The 26,211-nt window shown below is 36.5% G+C and overlaps 1 protein-coding gene across 24 annotated transcripts in view; it reads right to left on the reverse strand.

Annotated features, from left to right (window-relative positions):
• The window catches only part of SOX6 (SRY-box transcription factor 6), a 675,736-nt gene that overhangs the window by 191,303 nt on the left and 458,222 nt on the right, over positions 1–26,211 (reverse strand). For all 24 annotated transcript variants that reach the window (XM_065944087.1, XM_065944082.1, XM_065944088.1 and 21 more), the window contains 2 exons: positions 22,702–22,874; positions 19,849–19,917 (listed from right to left, as the gene is read on the reverse strand). In XM_065944087.1, the coding sequence (XP_065800159.1) occupies positions 19,849–19,917; positions 22,702–22,874 (242 nt within the window). The remainder of the gene's footprint in view (positions 1–19,848; positions 19,918–22,701; positions 22,875–26,211) is intronic.

A 26,211-nucleotide genomic window follows, 5' to 3' on the forward strand; every position in this document is an offset into this window, starting at 1 on the left:
ATTTGAGGATTTTCTGATTTGCCTATATTAAAAATTCAAAATGCAGATTTCTAATAATGTTTTTAGGGGGATATTTAAAAATAACTATTGTAGATATTCTGCAACCATGTCATGTTTTATTTTAGAGATCCACTTTTATGTTATTACTGAAACATAGAAGTTTGGAGTTGGGAAAACCTTCGTTTACAGATAAGGCACTTGAGGCTCCAGAGATAAACTGATTTGCCAAAGGTCATTCAGCAAATTATTGGTGATCATCAAGAAAATCTAGGTCACGTTTTTTAGTTCTAAAATAACTCACAAGGCAAATTTAGCCAAAGGGTCCCAATACTCAACAGTGTTTTCATTGGATGTAAGTTCACCTCACATTTCTAAACTCTTTTTTTGTAAACAACTTGAATAATTGGTGTGTCTTATTTTAAAAACATACAAAATAGATAAATAAGGTGATTATAATTTGTGTTTAAGTACTTTCACCTTTATAAAACATTATAAAACAGTTGCCATATAAATACATTTAAGTGTCTATTTATAGATCATTACCAACTGAAAAAGATACCAAGCTTGAGAGGAAAAGTACAGAAATTTAAGGATCAGTGGTCAAAAATTAAGATAAAGGGTCAATGAGGACTCTAATACAAGTCCAAATCAGGAAAATGATCCAGTTTACAAAATCTCTTTAAGAAAATATGGAAGGTCTGAGTGTAGATATATCTGTAACCTCCTATATATGCCTGTTTATCAATATGGAATTTTCCCCCAGATACCAGAGTCTAGAAATTTGTCTAGAAATTAGACAAACTAATCATAGTTTGAAACACCCACAGAAAATGTCAAAATAAAGATCCCCTCCACATTTTAAGCAATTATTGTCTAAAGAAAAGGTTTACCGTGTTGCCAAGGATGCTGCTTGGTAAATAGTTTAAATTCCTTCCACTTGAGAGAAAAAGGATCCAAAGTATATTAGCCTCTCCCCTCCCCCTCTAGTGAATTAATATTCCATGATATACACCACTGCTGATGGGGGCACCTCTTTTCAATGAGCAGAGATCAGCAAATGGCTACTTCACAAAGAATAAAAATATAATTTGTAATTTAAAGTGTGTTTATTTATTTTTTTAAAGTGGTATATCCATGTTAATAAACCTTGCTTAGGGAAAAAATAAAATAGTTGCTAAGCCATGGTGAGTAATTAGCCTTTTAGCATCCCCTTTCTTCAAGAATGCTTCCTCCTGAGCTGGTTCTTTTAAATAGCTCCAGTCCTAGCTGCCTTTGTTGGGCTTGAAAATTGTTCACATATGAGAGAAATTAAGCTCTCATTTAACAGAGACACATGCCTGTCAAGACCAGAGGAACAAAGACTAGTCCCTGGGGCCCGTTCAGCTCCCAGAGGCTGCCACTCATTCTGTTAGCGATGCTTACCCTTCATAGAATGTGTATAAAACCCAATAAATCATTTCATCTGCTATGCTTAAAACACAAGAGCGCTGACCATTTTTCAAAGTGTTTTCTCTTATACAACTTCACAGCTAGTTAGTTAAAATTTAAAAAAAAAAAAGGTCTTCTATTTATTTTTTTCAGAATGTAGTTAAGACTTTCTTAGCCAAAAAGGTAATGAGAATGTTCCCAAACACTGTCAGCATAAATGAAGAGGCATTGTCTCCTTAGATTTCTTCCCAGATATCTTTCCTTCATTTTACAGTTAATAATTAGAACACCCATTTTATGAATTACCAGTGCACCACCCAGCTGCTTTTCAACCCAAATTCAGGAGCTAGCTCCGGCAAAAATGAAATTGTTAAGGACCAGAATGGGACAGACTTGCTCTTCTATTTAAACTCAATATATTTTGTCCCTTCACAAACACACAGCCAACATGAGTTCTTTCAGGGTGGAGATTAAAACTACTACTGAACAGCCAGCTCTTTTTACTAGGAAAGTGAAAGTCTTTTTATAAACCAAACCAAAATACTCCCTCATACAATCTCATTTCCAAAGAAAATATGATCTTCAAGCTTTCTTAAGGAGAAAAGACAATATTAACTTTTACACAGAAATCTTCTCTGTATTGTCCCTCACCTCATTCTCTCACCTACTCCTCCCGCTGGGGGAAGATGTGAAGTCTACGTGAAAGACTAAAGACAAGACTTTAAAAGCCTTCCAGTTTGGAGCGACTCGTCCAAAATAGGGCAAAAGGCTGTGGACAAAATGGGTATCAGTCCATATTAATAAAATAAATACTTAACTAAAAAGTAAAATGATTGTTTAACCTGACTGTGTTGCATGTAGAGGAAACTTACCAAAGATTTACTCTAGCAATGTTAATCTTTCCACAGAAACACTGGGAGTTCTAGGGCTGACAGCTTCAATTCCCAAAATGCTATGAAATCCCAAATAAGAAGCTGGTAGCACAAGGAACTTCATCCTGCTCCACAGGGGGAGAAAAAGCAGATCTGGATTTGATAAGTAAAACCAGATCTACACAATGGTTATATGGTAAAGCCCTGCAATTAATGGAGACCATAAACAGTTCAAGAAGCTGGCACGGCAGTAGTTTCTCCAGAATAGGTTTCACTCATATCCAGTTAGATATTAATCAAATGTACAACTGGCATAAGTGCTCTGTGCAAAAACAGATAAACTGTAGATGTGCTTTAGTATAAAAGAAAAAAAGAAACAGAAGTGCATCAGATGCTTTTACATTCATATTTATGTATCATTCCTGAATGATTTATCATTTTAAAAATAATAAATTATTTTCATTTTTAAACCACAAATCACATCCTGCAGGCCTTAGCAGATGCAGATGTCAGAATATGGTAGTACAACAAAATTAATTAAATAACCCTTGAAAAAATAAAACAAAGTTTATTTATAAAAAATGACATTAAGGTGAACTGCCTAATAAGAACATGGATTTGCTTAAATAAAACATTATATGGTTCTGTTTTAGATTCATCCCTAAAGCCCTGAAAGATATTAGAATTTTAGTGAGTAATTACCCTATTTACTTCAAACAAAATGGGAGGAAATCAGAAAACCATATTAAACTACTACACATCAGAAATGAAATTCTCTCATTCTTTATCTTGCAACCCAATGAATAAATTGTAGTTGGAAAATTTATTGGGACTAGGAGATAAAACCTAACAAGCCAGAAATGAGGAAATGGCCAAAAGAATAGCCACATCAACATTATGCTTGAAGCAGTAAACCCACTCCCAGGAAGCATAACCAAGAAGTCTCCCCTTCACAGCTTAATTGTTTTCAGACAATCTAAACTGGGCTCTGCACCACCCCCACAGTGAAACAAAGTTCTAACTACTTAACACATCTCCTTTCAAATGAAAATGCAACACTTGGGGTGAAAACAAGAGAGACTAGGAAAAGGTGTTATATGCTATACATGCCACTGACATAATACTTCTCTAGGATATGCTGTAATTTCCTGCAATTAATATGTTAGCAAAGCTATAAGGATTTTTTTCCCTAAAATTATAATATTTCACTTGCAACACTAAAATTAAGTTTGTGTCACCCTTTCCATTATACAACTCTAATGCCAGGAGTTTGTCATTGGCTGCAGAAATGTGTTTGGTGTGGCCTGAAAGCAGGCATTTACAGGCCCTCTTCCTAAATGTGTTTCTCTAAAAATCCCCCTTAGCCATTATTTCATGTGGCAGGAATTACAAGCCATCACAAAACTACACAAAGGAAACATGAATTTGACCTCATAATTCAAAACCTTTCAATGGTTTAAAATGCAAACATTCCTAAGTGGACATGGCTTATGCTGTGGCCAAAATTGACATTTGCCTGAAAGCTTTGCAGCAAAGACTACCTACTGCTCTCCATGTTCTAAGAACCAGAGTTAATTTCCATTATCTAGAATCACAAAGTCAGAGTCACAAAGAATTTTAGGAATAATTTTGTACAATGATCCTTATTCCTAAATGTATGGAAAATGAGAATCAGTGTAGAAGAGTGGTTTGCCAGAGGTACTGTCATTACAAGCAGACCAAAGACTAGGGGCAGTCATCTTGAGGCCAAGCTTATGCGTCTTTCTGCCATTCTATGCGTCCCTAATCCTATTCTGTTTCTCAGCGGGGACTGTGTCTTCAATAGAAGGGCGAAGAAAAAGTTTTGGTGAGAGTAGATCAATAATTATCTCTACATCTTCTCTTTCCCTAGACCTGAAATCGTGGCCTTTCTGAGGTATAGGGAACAAACAAATCTATGGGATAAATTCAGTGACATAGGCAAAGTTGGGAAAATTAGTAAGAGATGAAGCAGGCGTAGAGGCAAAGACAGTAAGACAGTCTGAAAGCACTGGAAAGATCTGTATCTGTGTATTTTTTTCAGCTATTTAAATACCTGGTTGTTATTTTGATTAACTGAGCGCTCTATGAAGGAAACCAGAAATGTTATAACAGTCAAGTCGTAAGATTTGATTATCTATTTGGTGAACACAATCTATTGAGGTGATAACAAAGGATAGATATCTCCTCCTTTTCTGTTACCTGTATTTTTAAAGTAAAATAGCAATAAAGTTAATTATAAAAGCAATGTATCCTTTAGCAATCTTTTTTAAAATGCCTAGTTTTATGTAGCCAAGATTGTACTGTATTTAGATTATTACATTCTAGGGTTTTTTCTGCCATCTAATGTTATGCTGAAAGGATTATCCCAAATCATTAAAAATTACTTGTCATTATCATTATTAACAGTCTATAACAGCTGATCACATGAACATACCATAATAAATTTAATAGTTTTCCTAATATTAAAAACAAGGATCTTTCAATGTACATTTACATTTTTGAACTGATTTTCTTATACAAAAGCAATGTGTTAAAAAAACTAAACTAATCTAAAACAATAAAATCGTTTACAATTCTGCTACACAAGTCATTTGCCTTTGTAATCTTAATGACTTGAGGTATACTGTTTATCACCAATCTGGCTTTCCATAGTCAGGGCCCAATTTTATTGAGAATGATAGATACTGTATTGATATGGGGCCCATGGACCTAAACACAGGGTATGGAATCCACCTTAAAATGGACTCCATGAAAGGGCCCTGTCAGAGACCAGTGTATGTGACAATACACAATAGAATGAAATCAGATGATCTTAACAGAAAAACAGCTGTTGTGTGGAGGCCAATTTCTTTTTTTTTCTTTCCCAATTATTTTTATTAGTTGGAGGCTAATTACTTTACAATATTGTAGTGGTTTTTGCCATACATTGATATGAATCAGCCATGGATTTACATGTGTTCCCCATCCCGATCCCCCCTCCTGCCTCCCTCCCCACCCCATCCCTCTGGGTCTTCCCAGTGCACCAGCCCTGAGCACCCATCTCATGCATCCAGCCTGGGCTGGTGATCTGTTTCACACTTGATAATATACATGTTTCGATGCTGTTCTCTCAGATCATCCCACCCTCGTCTTCTCCCATAGAGTCCAAAAGTCTGTTCTATACATCTGTGTCTCTTTTTCTATTTTGCATATAGAGTTATTGTTACCATCTTTCTAAATTCCATATATATTTGTTAGTATACTATATTGGTGTTTATCTTTCTGGCTTACTTCACTCTGTATAATGGGCTCCAGTTTCATCCACCTCATTAGAACTGATTCAAATGAATTCTTTTTAATGGCTGAGTAATATTCCATTGTGTATATGTACCATGGCTTTCTTATCCATTCATCTGCTGATGGGCATCTGGGTTGCTTCCACGTCCTGGCTATTATAAGCAGTGCTGCGATGAACATTGGGATACATGTGTCTCTTTCAGTTCTGGTTTCCTTGGTGTGTATACCCAGGAGTGGGATTGCTGGGTCATATGGCAGTTCTATTTTCAGTTTTTTAAGGAATCTCCACACTGTTCTCCACAGTGGCTGTACTAGTTTGCATTCCCACCAACAGTGTAAGAGGGTTCCCTTTTCTCCACACCCTCTCCAGCGTTTATTGCTTGTAGACTTTTGGATAGCAGCCATTCTGACTGGCATGAAATAGTACCCCATTGTGGTTTTGATTTGCATTTCTCTGATAATGAGTGATGTTGAGTATCTTTTCATGTGTTTGTTAGCCATCTGTATGTCTTCTTTGGAGAAATGTCTGTTTAGATCTTTGGCCCATTTTTTGATTGGGTCATTTATTTTTCTGGGATTGAGCTGCACAAGTTGCTTGTATATTTTTGAGATTAATCCTTTGTCCATTGTTTCATTAGCTATTACTTTCTCCCATTCTGAAGGCTGTCTTTTCACCTTGCTTCGAGTTTCCTTCATTGTGCAAAAGCTTTTAAGTTTCATTAGGTCCCATTTGTTTATTTTTGCTTTTATTTCCAATATTCTGGGAGGTGGGTCACAGAGTATCTTGCTGTGATTTATGTTGGAGAGTGTTTTGCCTATGTTCTCCTCTAGGAGTTTTATAGTTTCTGGTATTACATTTAGATCTTTAATCCATTTTGAGTTTATTTTTGTGTATAGTGTTAGAAAGTGTTCTAGTTTCATTCTTTTACAAGTGATTGACCAGTTTTCCCAGCACCACTTGTTAAAGAGGTTGTCTTTTATCCATTGTATAGTCTTGCCTCCTTTGTTGAAGATAAGGTGCCCATAGGTACATGGATTTATCTCTGGGCTTTCTATTTTGTTCCATTGATCTATATTTCTGTCTTTGTGCCAGTACCATACTGTCTTGATGACTGCGGCTTTGTAGTAGAACCTGAAGACAGGCAGGTTGATTCCTCCAGTTACATTCTTCCTTCTCAAGACTGCTTTGGGTATTTGAGGTTTTTTTGGAGGCCAATTTCAAAAGCACAACTTCATTTTCCTTTGCCCAGGTATCCACCCTTCCATTACACATATTCTAGCCACAAGCTGGAAGTCCTCCAGGAGTAGACTATATGTTTGCTTTATCACTGCTGCTGCTGCTGTTAAGTCGCTTCAGTCATGTCTGACTCTGTGCGACCCCATAGACGGCAGCCCACCAGGCTCCCCCGTCGCAGGGATTCTCCAGGCAAGAACATGAAGTGGGTTGCCATTTCCTTCTCCTTGCTCTATCACTAACCTTGTCTAACTGATTGTCTAAGACTACCCTCCAGCTAGAACCCAATATTTCACTTTTGCATCCTCCTCTCTACTTTTCCAAAGACAAATATCAGGTCATCTAACAGTTTCTCCTCTCCATCAAATCTTCAAACATAAAATTTAGAATCTTGAGTCTGCACAAAGCATTGCAAAGAATTACATAGAATAGAGTGGAGAGAAAACTTGGAACTAGGTTTTCTTTTCCTTGAACCTCTGTTATTCATCACTAAGAAAGGTAATAGCTTCCAACTCATGTGCACTTTCTTCCTCTCCACCACCTTCTGCATCTAAGCTCATTCTTCTACCACTATAACCATGTTGATTCCTTCAAACTCCAGCCTCCAGATACTAAGCTGCTTATCTAGAAGCCATCATAACCAAACCATGTTACCTGTTTCCTGAGAAACCTGGTGTGTGGGTCAAGAAGCAACAGTTTGAATTGGACACTGAAAAACTGACTGGTTCGAGATTGAAAAAGGAGTAAGACAAGGCTGTATGTTGTCACCTTGCTTATTTAAGTTCTATGCAGAGTAGATCATGTGAAATGCCATGGTTGGATGACTCACAAGCTGGAATCAAAATTGCCAGGAGAAATACCAACAACCTCAGATATGCAATAATTTCACTTTAATGGCTGAAAGTGAAGAGAAACTAAAGAGGCTCTTGATGAGGGTAAAAGAGAAGAGTAGAAAAGTTGACTTGTAACTCAACATTAAAAAAACTAAGATTATGACATCTGATCCCATCACTTCATGGCAAATAGAAGAAGAAAATGTGAAAGTAGTGAAAGATTTTATTTTGGGGGGCTCCAAAATCACTGTGGACAGTAACTGCATCCACAAAATTAAAAGACACTCGCTCTTTGGAAGGAAAGCTATGACAAACCTAGACAGCATATTAAAAAAAAAAAAAAAGACATGTTACTTTGCCAGTAAAGATCCTTATAGTCAAAGCTATTTATTTTCTAGTAGTCATGTATGGATTTGCGAGTTGGACCATAAAGAAGGCTGAGCACTGAAGAATTGATGCTTTTGAACTGTGGTGCTGGAGAAGATGACAAGAGAGTCCCTTGGTTGCAAGAAGATCAAACTAGTCAATCCTAAAGAAAATCAACCCTGAATATTCATTGGAAAGACTGATGCTCAAGCTACAATAGTTTAGCCACCTGATGTGAAGAGCTGACTCACTGGAAAAGACCCTAATGCTGGGAAAGACTGAAGACAATAGGAGAAAGAAGAGGCAGAGGATGAGATGGTTAGATAGCATCACTGACTCAGTGGACATAGTTTGAGCAAAATCCAGGAGATAGTGGAGGACAAAGGAGCCTGGAGTGTTGCAGTCTAAGGGGTCATAGAGAGTCAGACACTACTGAGTGACTGAATAACAACATCATAATGTTCACAGTTTTCAATGAAATGCAAGTCTGGAGGAAGAAGAGACTAATAGCCACAGCAGGGGGAAAGGGTCCTTTAGAACAAATACCTGAACCAGCAGCTAGAGATCCTTCTTCTCCCAGAAGTTTCAGTCCTCTTTTTGCCTCCTTAGACACCATTCAGTGATATTAATCCTAAAATGCCCTGTATTTAACTATATATAAATTAACAAAAGACTTCTGGCACATCCAGCTTTAAAAAAATGCCAAACTAAGACTTACATCTTTTATTAAATAACAATACAAAAGTTAATGCTTTTCTTTTTGGGAAACTGGTTTTTGACCTCATCACTTTTGAAAGGGAACAAAAGTGATTAGAGAATCAAAAGTAAAATCAGTTTTCTTGGGGTTTTCCCCTCTTTTCCTATGAATAATACAACTAAAGGATGTATAAGGAAGAGCCAACATTTGAGAGGCTGGGAAGTGAATGATTTCCAGCATTGGAACAACAGGGCCTGTTACAGTATGTTCACCTTGTCAACATGTTCAAGCAGCAGAGTCAGCCTAGCTGAGAGCTCTTTCCAGCTGCACAAATCTTAGCCACTGTAGAAACTCATCTGTAGACATTTTAAGATAAAAATCTTCCACTGAAGTGTATATTTAACAAAAGTCATGACTATGACCTGACTGGGGATGAACTTTACTCTTATTCTGATTTGTGAATTCCTTAACTTTCATTGTTTAATGCTACAACTTTAACATTTCTTAATGGATTGGGTGGTAGCTAAAATGAATTCAGTGCCTCACACTGAGACATTACACCTTTTGCATCGTTTATTTTCTTTTATTTTGAACAAGTAAAAATATCTGACTCTAACATTAATAACTTTGAGTGGGAGTTACCTTATGTGAATTAAAAATGGTTATGTCAGTATATCCTTTAAAATTTAAAAGATATTTCTCTGTGCTATATCAAGTGTCACACAGTATATCAATTTTTATTTCCCATCTCTCAAGTCTGGTATGCATACTGTTTAACTTCTTAAATTCTAAGTACAGACATAATTCACAAAAGCTGGGCAAATGCTTGACTTACAGGAGATGGCATACATAAGATTTATATGAACAACTTTATTTTAAACAAGCAGGAATTTTGCATTTTGTGCTGCTACATCACTAACTTCATCTGTGTATTAAAAAAAAAAAAAGCTATAAAATAAATTGAAAAGGTTCATTTACTACCGCACAAGCACTACTGATCTAATAGAAAAGCCCGTTTTAGTGTGAAAAGTAGAATTTGACCCTAATTTCTAGAATAAAATGCCACATTCCTTTTTAGACACTCTCCAGGCAGCGCTACCTAATTCTTGGTCAACCATCTCTGAGTACCTGATAAACCTTACTCTCCTCTTACTGACAATAAAAATAGTTCTCATTTGGCAGTCAGAGAAATTTTTGTCCTTTCTTATGCTTGAGACTGCCCTGGTGATACTAATTGATTACAGTACTTGCACATTGATTATCCTATATTCACATCACTAATTTGTGGGTTCTAAATATGCATATGTATGTAAACATAAACATGCTAAACATGTAGTCACAAAATATGTGCATGTGCGTTTCACTGTTAGGGACTCTGAAATTATTCCTATAGCTCATACAACAATAATGATAGTGATAGATAAAATGCATTGAGCACTTAATAGAGTTTTTTTTAAATGGTGATCTTTAATCCCACAGCTAGTAAGGTACTATCATTATTCATCTTTTTAGGAATTAGGAAACACAGGCTCAGAGACATGAAGTAACTTTTGTTATAGCTAGTAAGTAGCAAAACAAGTCACAGAGCTAATAAGTATTAGAACTGGAAGTTAAATCTTGATTTATTTGTCCCTGATACTTGTGCTGGTTTTAGATTACATACACTCTGAAGCAATGCATTGTATTCTTTCTACCTTCTATTTATATGTACAAATCCAGCTTAAAAGTACATTCAGATTCATACATTCCTCATATATATCATATTAGCCAATTTCACAGAAAAAATAATTTTAAACCACTGTCATTCACTGCTCACTTTCAACACTGCAGAAGATTGCTATAAAAACAAGTACCTGTATTAAAGGTGACTGAGCCTCAGCATAGAGACCTATCACTTTTAAGCCCCTAGAAAGTACTGGGTAGGCCAAAAATGCATTTGGATCCATAGAATTTTTTGGCCAACTCAATTTATCACTAAGACATTTATATGTAAATACCAAAAGAATTGGACTTCCCAGGTGGCGCTAGTGGTAAAGAAGTGAAGTGAAGTGAAAGTTGCTCTTTCGTCCATGGACTATACAGTCCACAGAATTCTCTAGGTCAGAATACTGGAGTGGGTAGCCTTTCCCTTCTCCAAAGTATCTTCCCAACCCAGGGATGGAACCCAGGTCTCCCACATTGCAGACGGATTCTTTACCAGCTGAGCCATAAACCTGCCTGCTAATACAAGAAACTTAAGACATTCGGGTCTGATCCCTGGGTTGGGAAGATCCCCTGGAGGAGGGCATGGCAACCCATTCCAGTATTCCTGCCTGGAGAATCCCATGGACAGAGAAGCCTGGCAGGCTACAGTCCATAGGACTGCACAGAGTTGGACATGACTGAAGCAACTTAGCATGCACGCACCAAAAGAATCACTTAGCCATAAATATATTTCATACCATGTTACAAAAAGATCCCAGTTTTGTTCTTTTTATCTCTTTCTTTGTGAGAATGCAGCCAAAGTTGTTCTAGTTCTGAGATATAAACTGATTCTAACAGCCAAGCTTCTTTTTGTTTTTCTATTTAAGGATAAAGAGAAAGAATGAGATTTTAGATGTTAGGTATTATTATCCACATTTTACAAACTGGGAAACTAAAGTGCACTAAGATTTTCATATCACAAAAAGGGCAAATTGAGATACAACCTGGAATGTTGGAAATAGTACTAGTCTAGAAGTCAAGGACAGTTGGCTTCCACTCATGGCTCTGACAACATGTAGCTTTTTAAGCCTGGACGAGTTGTTGTCTATGCCTCAGCTTCCTTGTATAAAGTAAAGGATTTGCACTAGAGAAAGAGTCCCAAAGGAATTTCAAAGAAAAACAGAAGTGGGAACTTACATATATTTGGGAACTTTTTATCTTACCAACTAAAATTACTAGAAAACAAAGAAATGAAGCACACGCCATCCATTATCACCTATGCTTCATAAAAGGAAAGGGCATTTTAATTCCAAAAAATAAAAAAAATAAAAAACATAAACTTAGGGTTATTTTTATGTATAGCTTAACAGTAAACTCACTATATTGTTGTACAATAGGAATAGGGACCCACCCGACGCCTGATCAGTGAGTGAGAGCCGTGAGGACCACTAGAGGATGTGTCCAAGTTTAACATTCTATGAAAGCAGAAGAAGGAAAGTGGAACGTCTGACATCTCTCAGTGCAGTGCTCCTCCAATACTATCTTAAAATTCCATCATTAAAGAACTATCTCTACAACCTTTGCCGTATCCAAGTACCCAATTATCACTTACTTATAGTTTTATTTAAATTGACTTTTTTTTTTTTTTGCTTAAATACACTGATTTCAAAAGCACTACCTCAAATAGAAAACCAATAGGAAATTCAATAGAAAATCACTTGTCATACGTAAAAGACAATGTAACAATAAAAATAAAAGTTTTACTTTAGTTCTAAGCACTATTGTCCCCCAAAGCTCGGAGACTAAGATGATCTCTCTCGCCTACAAAGAGAGAGATTAGCACAACCTAAAAAGGGTTTAAAGTGTACTAACACTAAACTGAGCCCTCAATGTAATCAGAGAGATCAAGGGAAAAAGAGCTGCTTTTTCCCTGGGGAACTGATTCAATGTTATGTAATGTCATATGCTGGCACCACCTGGATCATCCGCCCACTGGGCTCCATACCCTCCTGCCCCTTAAGAGGTAATGCACTCTCCCACTCTTCTTTAATCCCAGGAAGAAGCAGAGGCTTTGGCTTCCTTGAATTTTCCCTATTTGAGAAGGAGCCGGGGAATAAAGTCTGAGAGATAAGCAGAAGTAGATAAGATACAAGAGGGAGAGTCACCTCGAGAGAGTTCAGGAAACTGAAGGATAGTGCAAGAAAAGCATTGAGATTCACCATCAGGCTCTGGTCAGCTGAACGAGATCTTTGCCATAAGAAAATAGGTAGCAAGCTGATTAATAATTCTATATAGCAGCTAAAAGGATCTGGTTCGGTATAACTTCTTTTTATTTCTAGATCCACTGCAACTTTAACCATCTAGCATGATTAACTCACGCAGAGTTTCTAATCCACAGTAAGAATTTATATTTTTATCTAAGGCCATTGCTATTCATGAACTATAGCAGCTTTACCTATTCTTTATAATTCAGAAACTTCATTATTAAAATGTTAGAAGCAGGCTATAGAGCATCTATCATTACTTAAAAAGTTAATTCGATTACATAAAAGAAATAATTAGATTTGCATTTTTATCTTGGATTTAAACTTTCAAAGATCACAGCAGCCTGCCCATGGGCAATTAAAAACAGCATACAGAGAAATAGAGGAGAGAGGGTCTGTTTTTCCTGGCTAATTCAAGATTGAAGATAGAATTACAAAATATTTTAAGGGTTTGCTGAAACTGGGGGCTAATCCTAGACTTCTAAGCTTTGTTTAGAACTCTCATTTCATTGCCAGAGTATCAGATACACATACAATGCTAATAGAAGTATCGAATTACTTTCAATGGGTTTATTTAGTCCTGTTCAGAGGCTGTTGAAAGGAGATCCCTTACCTGATCAATAACACCCCAAAAAGGACCATTTGCTAGAGCCAAAACAGGAGCAGTGTAATTGCTTTTTGTTTATCAATGCTAAATACAATTAACAAAGAGATACAACATATACAACGTAAAACAGAGGAACTACTGAGATTCCAAGGTTCCTTACTTTCCTCAGTCTTTCTGCTGTCTGTTCAGCCAATTCCAAAAGACAATAAATGCAAGGTCCAGCTCTTAAAATTAGAGGTCAATTAGATACTAAATGATGAAGCATATCTTCAAATATATATCTATTATTATTATCCTGGCAAAAAATTAATTAACCAGGTCATGCAGGCCATGAAGGCTAATGTACAAAGTAATTATTTCTGATCTTTAGACAACTACTTCACATAAAAAGGTAGTCCTTATTCTGCTCAGCAGATACCTGAAATGCCTGTAGTTAATCATATTGAAGGAAACAAGAAGCAAGGTTTATCTCCTTAAAAGGTGAGAGTACATCTCAAGTTATTCTGTTTAATGGTTTAAGAACAATCACCTCTCTACTCATAATATTAATACGTTTACTGGTTATGTAGGAAGAAAGGAGAACACACATTTAATGGCACTCCACCACATGACAAACACATAGACGCACAAAATATGCAAACAGCACAGATGAATATATTACAATCAAAACAGAAAACATTATGTATGAAAAATACTCACATACTCCTAAAGAATAGAGTGATCGCTTCAGTGAAGAGACAAACACTTGGTTGTATAAATAAGCAGCTTGTATAATTAGAGCATTTAAAAGAGAAGTTTTCAGATAGTGAGAAAGAGTATCTGCAAAGCAGCAATGGCATTAGTTCAGGCCTTCCACAGACTGAGTTCATCATGTAATTCATGTATTAAACAGTGACTGAAAGACAATGAATATTGTATATTAATCATGCTAAGTCACTTCAGCCATGTCTGAAACATGTCTGGAAATGCTTCAGTTATTTCCTTCTTCAGGGGATCTTCTCAACCCAGGGATCAAATCCGCATCTTTTGTCTCTCATTGCATTGGCAAGCAGATTCTTTACCACTAGCCCCACCCGGGAAGCCCATATATTAATCATAATGATTAACAAATAACCACAAACTTCAAGTTTCACAATTTTACCCATAACAGTATATGTATATTAATTAACTGAATCACTGGCTCTGGCCCTGGAAGCCAAATGCCAAATAAAATCCCAACCAACCAGTTCCTTCATCTTTTTTTTTTTTTTTCAGTTCCTTCTTAAGAGACTACTGTTGACAGGTCAGTGATGTGAGGAGAGGACACTGTCTATATAGTATACAACACAGCCACTTGAATCAACTCCAAAATTGGGGTCTAAAGAGACATGAATATACAGACCATACCATTCAGGTCTGAAAACCAGAAAATGTCTCATAGAGATATTTTAATAAAGTGAATTCTCTTGCAAAGATTAAGTTCTAGCAACAAAATGCTGTCATTAAATATGTTCCTAATGACATTCTATCAAAACCAAAAAATATATATCCATGAAGAATATCTTCTCTAGATTCTAAAACCATGACATGGTCAAATGAAGTTAGATGAATAAATATATGGATGGATCAAGAAATCAAGAGTTATAAAATATTTTCTAGTTTGCTTAGATTAGACTTATATTTAATGACAGATTAAAATGTTGTAAATATGTGCTGATATATCCAATGGATTCAAAGTGAATTTTGTTTACTAGTCAATATAATTCATAAATAAAATGCTTCAAAAGACTGACTAAGATACTATGGTGCATTGTGGGAGACAAGGAGAAAGAAATTACTGAAGCAGTTATTTGTTCTTTGAAATTACAAGAGTAATATTCCCAAATTCAAGGATCCATATTCCATGATCTGCTAGTTTTGCTTTCCACAAACTTGATAAAAGCTGTGCTATTTCTGTCCATGCTAAGTTGCTTCAGCCATGTCCAACTCTTTGCCACCCTATGGACTGTAGCCTGCCGGGCTCCTCTGTCCATAGGATTCTCCAGGCAAGAGTACTGGAGTGAGCTGCCATGCTCTCCTCCAGGGGATCTTCCCTACCCAAGGAGCAAACCCATGTCTCGTGTCTCCTGCACTGGCAGGTGAGTTCCTTACCACTAGCACCACCTGAAAAGCCCCATTTCTGTCCTGCAGATATAAAAAATGTCTAACTTTTCGGCCTCATATCCAGGGAATTATCTGGGAGAAATATCAATAACCTCAGATACGCAGATGACACCACCCTTATGGCAGAAAGTGAAGAAGAACTAAAGAGCCTCTTGATGAAAGTGAAAGAGGAGAGTGAAAAAGCTGGCTTAAAGCTCAATATTCAGAAAACTAAGATCATGGCACCTGGTCCTATCACTTCATGGCAAATAGATGGGGAAACAGTGGAAACAATGGCTTTTTTTTTTTCAGGGTGCCAAAATCACTGTAGATGGTGATTGCAGCCATGAAATTAAAAGACGCTTACTCCTTGGAAGGAAAGTTATGACTAACCTAGAAAGCATATTAAAAAGCAGAGACATTACTTTGCCAACAAAGGTCCATCTAGTCAAGGCTATGGTTTTTCCAGTGGTCATGTATGGATGTGAGAGTTGTTCTGTGAAGAAAACTGAGTGCTGAAGAATTGATGCTTTTGAACTGTGGTGTTGGAGAAGACTCTTGAGAGTCCCTTGGACTGCAAGGAGATCCAACCAGTCCCTCCTGAAGGAGATAAGTCCTGGGTGTTCATTGGAAGGACTGATGTTGAAGCTGAAACTCCAATACTTTGGCCACCTGACTCAAAGAGCTGACTCATTTGAAAAGACACTGATGCTGGGAAAGATTGAGGGCAGGAGGAGAAGGGGACAACAGAGGATGAGATGGTTAGATGGCATCACCAACTCAATGGACATGAGTTTGGGTAAACTCCAGAAGTTGGTGATGGACAGGGAGGCCTGGCATGCTGTCGGTCATGCAGTTGCCGAGTCTGACACGACTGAGCAACTGATCTGATCTGATCCAGGGAATTACTTACTATGTAACAGATTAGAGGAATCACCATTTTCCCCAAAGCACAAACAGAGGGATTGGAATTCACTAAGCAAACAGCCTCCTAAAAGATCTGTTGATATTAAAGAATTTTAAAAACAATTTAAAGTTATTAACCTGATTTTTTAAATGGTAAAAATTGACTCATCAAAAGTACAAAAACACTGGTTCACAAAATCATTCATTTTACGATTTCATCATGGCTTAAAGACCATGCATGTGTGCTAAGTCACTTCAGTTGTGTCTGACTCTGTGTGACCCTTTGGACTCTAGTCTGCCAGGCTCCTTTGTTCATGAGATTCTCCAGGCAAGAATACTGAAGTGGACCTCCATGCCCTCCTCCAGGGGACTTTCCGACCCACGGATGAAAACCATGTCTTTTGGGTCTCCTGCATTGGCAGGCGGGTTTTTAACCACTAGTCCCACCTGGGAAGTCCACATAGTCTTAAAAGTATCTCTTTAAAAATTTAGTTATAATTTACCAGTGTGAAATTACATTAAAATTATATTCAAGGAAAAAATACATAAATGAAATAATTTCTAACTACATACACAGAATAAGTTTTGAATGACTGCAAATAAAAAAAATAAGCTCAAGGGCTCTTTATAATACCATCTTAATCCTGCCTTTTCCTATTGCTAATGAAGAATTCTGCCTTTCAATGTGTGCAAATCATTCAGGTTTTCATTTGTTTCCATTATTATAGACCCAGATCTGTTTGTGTGTGGTTGCTATAATAGGTTAGACACTCTTTCCTTTCTTTTTATTACAGTTTGCAAATTCCAAAGCAACAAGTACTAATTCAGAAGTCAGCATTCTGAACTCGAAGTAAAGAACGATCTTGAACGTAATCACCTGATACTTAGGATCTATGGCCAATTGCCAAGGCTTAATCTTGCTGACCCTGTTGAAATAAATTCTAGAATACAAGATTTTAAAAGAAGGAAAAAGGTAAAACTTGGGATCTCAAATTGTCACTGTATTCATTTAGTTTTAGAAGAGAAGTTACGTTTTGTATTTATTATCTTATTTTAATCTCTGTTTTGTTTTTAAAAGAGAGAATATTTCTTCATGATAGAAAAATGTTTGAAGCATTCCTTAAATCTCATATTTTGCTCAAATTAAAATGAGTCCAACAAAAGTCTCTCTCTTAAGTTTGATCATGCCTATAGCTGGCCAAAAACCTTATTTGAAAATACAGTTAACCCATTTCCCTTCCAAAAAAATAACTAAAATTCTGAATATTAAATACATGCTTTGTGTCAGAGATGAATATGTTTTGGGTAAGGAGTGTTTTCCAGTATTTGAAAAATTCTTTGAATGGTCTTATACTCGATTAGATAAACACTGACAAGATATGCAGTGAAGCAGTAGCTCAGGACAGATTAAACTGGAAATACAGATTGCCTCCTCTGTTCTTAAAAAATAAAATATGAATTCTTGTTACAAAGAATCCCATATTTCTAAAATTAATGTAACTATTTTGAGTCTGTCTATGATTTTTATAGTTTATACTGCTGAGATCAGGCCTGACTGGCTTCAATTTTTAAAAATTTAAACAACGAGAAATATGTATAAAATTTAAAGCAATTGAACTTCTATTAAAACACTTGAAAAACCAATGCTCTTGTCTTCTCAAATTGAATATTCTGATGAATAATATTTTAAGATCATGTTCTAGTTTCCTGAAAAAGATTTCAACTCATATAATCGTTATGACTATAGAATCATATGTAATCAATAAATGTCTATAATTCACAAAGGTATTTGAACTAATTTTGTTGCTGTTCATCTGAGATTCTCAGTACTACAGGCACACATCAGTTAAGACATCCAGTTAATGCAAGCAACTTTGGACTGAGAAGTGAAATATATTCAAAACAAATAGCGAAGTAGGTAATAAAGAGGTAGTAAAAACATTAATAATAAGTAACTGATATGAGAACATCTCAGGGAATTTCTTCCATTTCTGCTTTACAAATAGGAGAAACAGAGAGTACTCTAAACAATCAGGTTATTTAACACCTACCAAGTTCTTAGAGAGGGATCTAGAGAAGAATGTAGGAAGCCACAGGCTAAAAATCTTGACCTTAGCAGTGGGAGAAATACTGAAAATTCTAATAAGGGCAGAGCAAGGGAACACCTGGACAGTTATTTAATTAAGGATCTCAGCATGAGTCATAGATATCAGGATAAGAAATTATTCCAAGATTTAATTATAAAGGCTGACTGTCCAAAATGCCAGAGACATACTATCTACTCTATTATGTTTGGATTCATTATTTTGAAACATATAGACTTGATTATGGAATAAAGAATCAGAACTAATTAAAACAGCAACAACAAACACTAGTTAAAACTTCCTAGTAAAGATGGACAAAGTGCCAAATTAGGTACAAATACTTCTTCATATACCAAATCAGTATTTTTAATTCAGAGGCTACTACCCAGAACACTCAGTGTGACTACACAATGATGCAAAGATCTAAATCATTGACTTTCATTGGTAAGGTGAAATAAGTTATAACTTTATGTAAATGATTTTTAAAAACATAGGAAGGTGTAATACTAATCCCAAGGAAAGGACTAATATAATTCAGAATATTGTGCCCCAACTAGGCTGAATAATATATCCCAGTATAGAAAATATCTACAACAACCAGGAGAAACCCAGAGGCTGTGGTGGGGACATGTAACTCTGGGATCAGTATGCCTGAGGTTTAATCACCAGACAACCAGTTGTTTACTCTAAGGCTTTCTAGAAGTCACACATCCACCTATGCGCATATCCAAAAATGGAGATCACTTCCCTTACCTATGTCAAATAGCTGTTAGTTGAATTAACTGTCAAATATCTAACGGAATAACAGAAACCAGAATTCTTTCTCAGGCCATTGTAATTATGATCTCTATATTGTGTTACCCTGCCACAAAAAAAAAAAAAAAAAAGAAAAAAAAGAAAGAAAGAAAGGAAGAAAGAAAAGGAATAAAAAAAATTTCTAAATTATAAGCTTCTTGAAGACAATTACTAATCTTTATATTCCTTTCAGCACCTAGCAGAAATGCAGTTAATATATTATTACCAACCTTTTCCTATATCATAAGATTCTTCTCATAATTGACCCAATCAGACATCCTAACAAGCAAATAAACATAAGCCTCTACCCATGATACTATCAGACGGTAAAATACAGAGCAAGTAGTTTTGTGGCAATAAAACTAGCATGAGTATGCAACCTCGGAAACCATTATGTTTTCACTAGGTTGTATTAGTCAAATGGCAGATGGTAAAAAAGGTAAGGTTTATCCTGCTTGTGCATCACATCAGAAAAGAACGCTTAGACTTCTACCAAGTCGATATTTCCTACATCCACTTATACAACTGTGTACAACATCCTTGAATAAAAGCCCTATTGGTGCTGTTTATAAGAGAAGGGTGCATTTGCAGCATTTTAAATTCCATTTTCAAGGAGGAAAGTATCTAAGTATAATCAGACAAGAGTAATAAATACACAGACCTGGATCTGTTGTTGCAGAAGATTAATTTTGTGCTGCTGTTGCAGAAGTTGCTGCTGTTGTCTTGCAATCTATCAGAAATAAAATTTCATTAAGTTAAAATGAAATGCTTACACCTTTGCCATTACCTGAGGTACATCTGGTACTACAATAATGTTTTATTGTACTTCTAATATGAAATAATTCCTATAAAATGAGAGAGGCAGAATCAGAAAGTTGGAGAGAAGGGAAATATTTCAAACAGGTGCCATCTCTCTGCTTACCCCTAAATCTTGACCTGTACACGAAAACCACTCCTCTTGTATTACATTTGTGAGCAGTTCATCTATATCTGCACTGGTCATCTGGAAAGAATGGGAGTTTCAAAATCTGATCCTTGGAGAATAAAGACAGGTAAACTCTGGCTACATGTTTCTGAGTAGTTTAATTTGGATTTAAAAAGTAAAATTCATAAGCAAAGACATGAAAGAACTTTCTATTACTTATAATATGGCCTACTTTGGTGAGACCTTTTCTACTGTAAAAATTTTTAGAACTGATAATGCTTACAAATATTGTCAGGGAATGTCAAAAGAAAAAAAACATTAAAAAACAAAAACATTTATCTTTTTTATTGCTGATGTAATGTGTAATGTACAAAGCATTTTTTTAAAAACAAAATTTCATATTTATTCACATCTTTTTATTGTAATGTGTTAGTTTTATTGTACAGGATCCATATATAAGTTTTGTATTCCCTTGCTTCATCCAACAAATTCAACATTTTAACGTGTCATCTGGTCTATAAAAAAAAACATTAACCACTTAATGCAAGCCCCATTGAAGACTGAATCTTCCCCTCAGGAGAGCAAAGAACTTATTTAGGATAATAGTGTTTACTACAAAACATGAGTTAGGTGTCAGGCTGCTTATTACCTCAAAATCTGAGCTGCTGGAGCTTGAAACCCATGGGAATGCCCCTTAGTGAGAACACACTCACTGCCAACCTAGGAAGCCAGAGAAAAAAATGGCCAGAAAGCTCTTAGGATGACTTGGTTTCATGATGCCTATAGGCAAGAGTTATGCTCTCCCTATTTCTTCTATTTTCAAAATATTCTAAAATGGACAATGTTGGAAATGAGTGTGAATTACCCCTCAGCTGTATACTTCCTGAGTCTTTTTGATATTTTAGCCTAGAGTAGAGGGAAATACCCAAATTACATTCTTTTCAGCAGAAGATGACAAATAGCAGTCTGCCCCCAAATATGGCTTAATGGTTTCTGGTGATGACTGGTTCATACTAGAAGTTATGATAAAGCTGCCCCTAACATAGGCTACAGTTTAAGAAATGGGGCCACTCTTCCCCAAAGCTTTAGAAGCAAAATGGAAATAGCATTTATCAGGTTGAAAAGGCTCACTCTGCTTATCACCATTCAAATCAGAAATGGACAACTCTGCACCTCTAGGTATACAAGCTGGATCTCTGAATATTTATTCCCTCTTAGCAATCCAGTGAAACACCGCTAGACATCTAATATTGATGGTCCCTCCTAAATGATAAAGTGCTGCATAGAAATGCATCCAAAACACCACAGTGCAATTACTATCATCCACTCTAGACGTATGGGTTTGACACAGTGAAGTATGGTACATAAGCACCATGTGGCTCAAATTCTGAATTTTATTTGCCAATCGGTTGAGCTACATGCTCGCTTCATTGAGCATGACAACCTAGTTTTAAGTGTCATTTAATTTTCATTTTGAAATATAATTACAAAGTGTTCACTGTAAGATATCACTCGTCTGCAAATGTGTCAAGATTAATTTGTGCTAGCTTATTCACAAGTGTCAATAGTTAATTACTGTGTCATCTCTGGATGGCTAAATGACATTCTAACTTCTGATTTTTTACAGTGTTCCTTTATGTTATTTTCCATTAGGGGCTGAGTCCATATTCCTACATGTGGGCAAATATTCAAGCATATAAAATACCAGACGTCACAACTCATTAAAATCAACAGAGCATATATTGCTCTATATACCCCTATAAAATACATTTAACTGAAAAGATAATTCCAGTAATAATGTCAGATTCCTAAAAACTGCACATTAATTTGGATCTGTCTGATCTAAAGCATCAGGGACCACTTTATAGGATCCTTGTTGTTAGATTAATGTACTCTTATGAGACAGGAAAAACATTTGGGAAAGTGATTTATTTTTAAAAGATACACACTTAAACTTTGCTATTTTTCTTCCTTCTCACTTCTAAATCAATGAAGTCAAATTCTTCCAGGAGCCATGTGTTAATTTGTTTTTAATGATTTACCTATGCTAAAAGAGAGTGACCATATAGTTTATCAGCCTAGCCAGGACAACTTTCACAGGTGGAAGAGGGGAGTATTAATAATTACTCTGGAAAACATACATTAATCAGAGCTATTCTGGAAAAACTGACACGTGTAGTCACTCTACCTTGAACCAGTAAGTTAAACGATTCTCAAAGTTTTTCTAGACCAGGATCTTCTTTTACTAGATGAGAATAAGAGGTCCAGAGAGAAGTGATTTACTCATGGTTAAGTGACACTGGGGATATATGTGATACCTACATGAACAAGTACCCCAGAGTACTTAATCAAATCCAAATGTTTTGGGACAAAGTTATCATTTCAGTTATGACCAGTTGCTATTATGCCTCTCTTTGTCCTCCACATATCCCCTCAGTATTCTCAACGACCCTGGATTTCCAGAAGGCTTCTTTCTTTCCTTGTCTTTTTTTAGGAAGGCTTATGACAAATAAACCAATCAATGTGATTACTCTCTGAGCTTGGCACATCCCACATCTCCAGTTCATCAGCTCCTTTTGCAGGGCTCACCTGTTCTTGCTGTTGGCGAGCAAGGTCCATTTGCTGCCGTTGTTTCTCAATTTGTGAGGCTGCCAGTTTTTTCTGTTCATCATGCGCTGCCAGGAGCTGCTCCCGTAAACTGATCAGCTGGGTAATCATGGTAGAGAGCTGCCGTTCTTTTTCTGCCAGGCTCTCAGGTGTACCTGAAATGGAAGTGAAAAGATATCTCACAAGTTTGAGAAAATTCTGAATGAATTAGGGAAGTGAGTGGGTAGGCAGATTTAGAAAGGGACTACTCTAAGACACAAATATCTGGGACAGTAACTGGAGGTCACTGTGAGTGCAAGAACTCTATGGAGTAGCAAAGGAATGAGCACTAGGGTTAGTCATTGCCCTGCCAAGAAAAAGGACTGTTGCCGATAAAATACTCACTCCTCCCTCTTTTTCTTTAAAACAAAACAAAACAGAACAAACTACTCCATTCTCTCCCTTTCACCACATTCCCCTTCCCTCTCCACCGAAATCTATCTTGTCAAGCTAGGAAACTTATGCTATTTAGTACCAAAGATTAGAAACTATAGGCTGTATTAATATTCTATAATCACCTCTACCCTCAATGACTAACAGAGAATCTAAGACATAGTAGGTACTTAATAAATGTTATTTCAGTACTTTTCTGATCACTGCCCTCATAAAATTTTTCTATCGTGCAAAGATCTATCTCTGAAGCTTAGAAGTCAGAGGTCTCTCTTGGCTATGGGACCAGGGACAGAAAGAGGAAAAAAGTAATAAATAAAACTGTCTTGCCTCAGGTGACAATGAAACTGATTTTTTTTTTTTCCTCCTGTGAGGGGTTCAAGCTAAAGTCCCCAAGTTCATCCTTAAAGGCAAAAATATTGCTTGGGGGGCTCACTCACCCCTTTGTCATTTGTCATTCTTCAAAGGGAAAAAACACATTCAAGGTTGAAAAGGTTGAAAAGGTTATGATGCCACTGCACACTTACGGTATGCACTAATGGTGCTGAGCAGTCTATTTATGGGCAAATTGCACAGCTCTCCTAAGTAAAGGGTACAGAATCCTTTTGTGACTCGAAATTAGAGCATTTTACTGTAGTATAAGATAAGAATTTCAACCCACTGTATTTGAGCACACAGGTTTCATTATGAAGAAATGATCTATGCTTTGAAAGCTTTTCAGAAAGATGCCACCAGCTGTCAAAAGAGATAAAGATTGCCAATTTTTGTGTGTGTGGAAGAGGAGACTTCCAATCTCCTTATGAAATTCCCCTCATTTCTGCTAAGAAAGCACTAGGACAATCTGAGAAACTGAATATATTTTAATTAGGAAAAGACCTATTTTTTGAGTGGGCCCATGGGAAAAGGGAGCCTTCAAAGGATGTTGGCTAGCCCTTACTAATATATGATTCTCACAAGGTAAGACCTGATATCAGTTGAGAAGCTATAATATTTAGGATTACTTTGGTATTAGTGCCAATTCATGTCCTTAAAAATAAATAAGTAAACACATAACTAAATAAATTGTCAGTGTTCCACAATCCTTAAAGATTTATTGAACTGAAAGGTGGCCTAAAATCAAAATTAAAAGAAAAATAAGATAGTGAAATGATATTAGAAAATGTACTTCACTAATGGAAACAAATTCTGTATCTTAAAGATTGTAACCAGCTGTTCTTTCTAGCTAAAGAGAATGATTTTTATAAATGAGTTTTTATTTCAGCAATAGGAATTTAAGCCTGGTGAGAGAAAGAACTTCTTGATCCAGAAATATTAAAATACAAAATCAGGTTCCTGGAGGGGATCATAAAATCTCTTCCAAAGTAAAACAAGCTCAACTAATATAGATGTTAATGATATATAGGAATGAGGAGATATAAAACAAGTATGAAATTTACTTACTCATTCATTAAACTTTAATTAAAGAATATTTCCTGAATCTCAGGTACTATATCAAGAACCAAGGATACAGATACTATAGCAAGTAAAAGCAGACAGTTTCCTACTCTCACCCTCATCAAGTAATCACACATATAAGTGTTCAGTTCAGTTCAGTCCTCAGTCGTGTCCAACTCTTTGCGACCTCATGAATCGCAGCACACCATGCCTCCCTGTCCATCACCAACTCCCGGAGTTCACACAAACTCATGTCCATTGAGTCGGTGATGCCATCCAACCATTTCATCCTCTGCTGTGCCCTTCTCCTCCTGACCCCAATCCCTTCCAGCATCAGGGCTTTTTCTAATGAGTCAACTCTTCACATCAGGTGGCCAAAGTATTGGAGTTTCAGCTTCAACATCAGTCCTTCCAATGAACACCCAGGACTGATCTTCTTCAGGATGGACTGGTTGGATCTCCTTGCAGTCCAAGGGACTCTCAAGAGTCTTCTCCAACACCACAGTTCAAAAGCATCAATTCTTCAGCACTCAGCTTTCTTCACAGAACAACTCTCACATCCATACATGACTACTGGAAAAACAATAGCCTTGACTAGATGGACCTTTGTTGGCAAAGTAATGTCTCTGCTTTTTAATATGCTATCTAGGTTGGTCATAACTTTCCTTCTAAAGAGTAAGCGTCTTTTAATTTCATGGCTGCAATCACCATCTGCAGTGGTTTTGGAGTCTAAAAAAATAAAGTCTGACACTGTTTCCACTGTTTCCCCATCTATTTCCCATGAGGTGATGGAACCAGATGCCATGATCTTAGTTTTCTCAATGTTGAGCTTTAAGCCAACTTTTTCACTCTCCTCTTCCACTTTCATCAAGAGGCTCTTTAGTTCTTCACTTTCTGCCATAAGGGTGCTGTCATCTCCCTATCTGAGGTTATTGATATTTCTCCCAGCAATCTTGAATCCAGCTTGTGCTTCTTCCAGCCCAGCATTTCTCATGATGTACTCTGAACGTAAGTTAAATAAGCAGGGTGACAATATACAGCCTTGACATACTCCTTTTGCTATTTGGAACCAGTCTGTTGGTCCATGTTCAGGTCTAACTGTTGCTTCCAGACCTGCATATAGGTTTCTCAAGAGGCAGGTCAGGTGGTCTGGTATGCCTATCTCTTTCAGAATTATCCACAGTTTATTGTGATCCACACAGTCAGAGGCTTTGGCATAGTCAACAAAGCAGAAATAGATGTTTTTCTGGAACTCTCTTGCTTCTTTGATGATCCAGCGGATGTTGGCAATTTGATCTCTGGTTCCTCTGCCTTTTCTAGACTACAACTAAATAGAATTATAAACAGGACAGATACTTGCTGGGAGGTTTAACCAAGTCTGGAAGGACCAAGACTCAGGAAGGTATGCCTGAAAAAGTATCGGTAATAAGTTAACAGAAACATGAAGAATTAACTACTCAAAGAGTTGTAGGGTGGTCAAGAAGTTATTCAGTAGGAGAAAACAACACAAGACAAAGACTGTGAGGTGCCAGGTGGTGGTGGAGAGTGTCAGTGTGTGTTTCAGAAATTGAAAGAAGGTAGTAAAACTTAGGTAAAAACAAACAAAAAAACAAAGGAGAGTAGAGTACT

Source organism: Muntiacus reevesi, chromosome 9 (assembly GCF_963930625.1).
Source record: "Muntiacus reevesi chromosome 9, mMunRee1.1, whole genome shotgun sequence".
Classification (NCBI taxonomy): domain Eukaryota; kingdom Metazoa; phylum Chordata; class Mammalia; order Artiodactyla; family Cervidae; genus Muntiacus; species Muntiacus reevesi.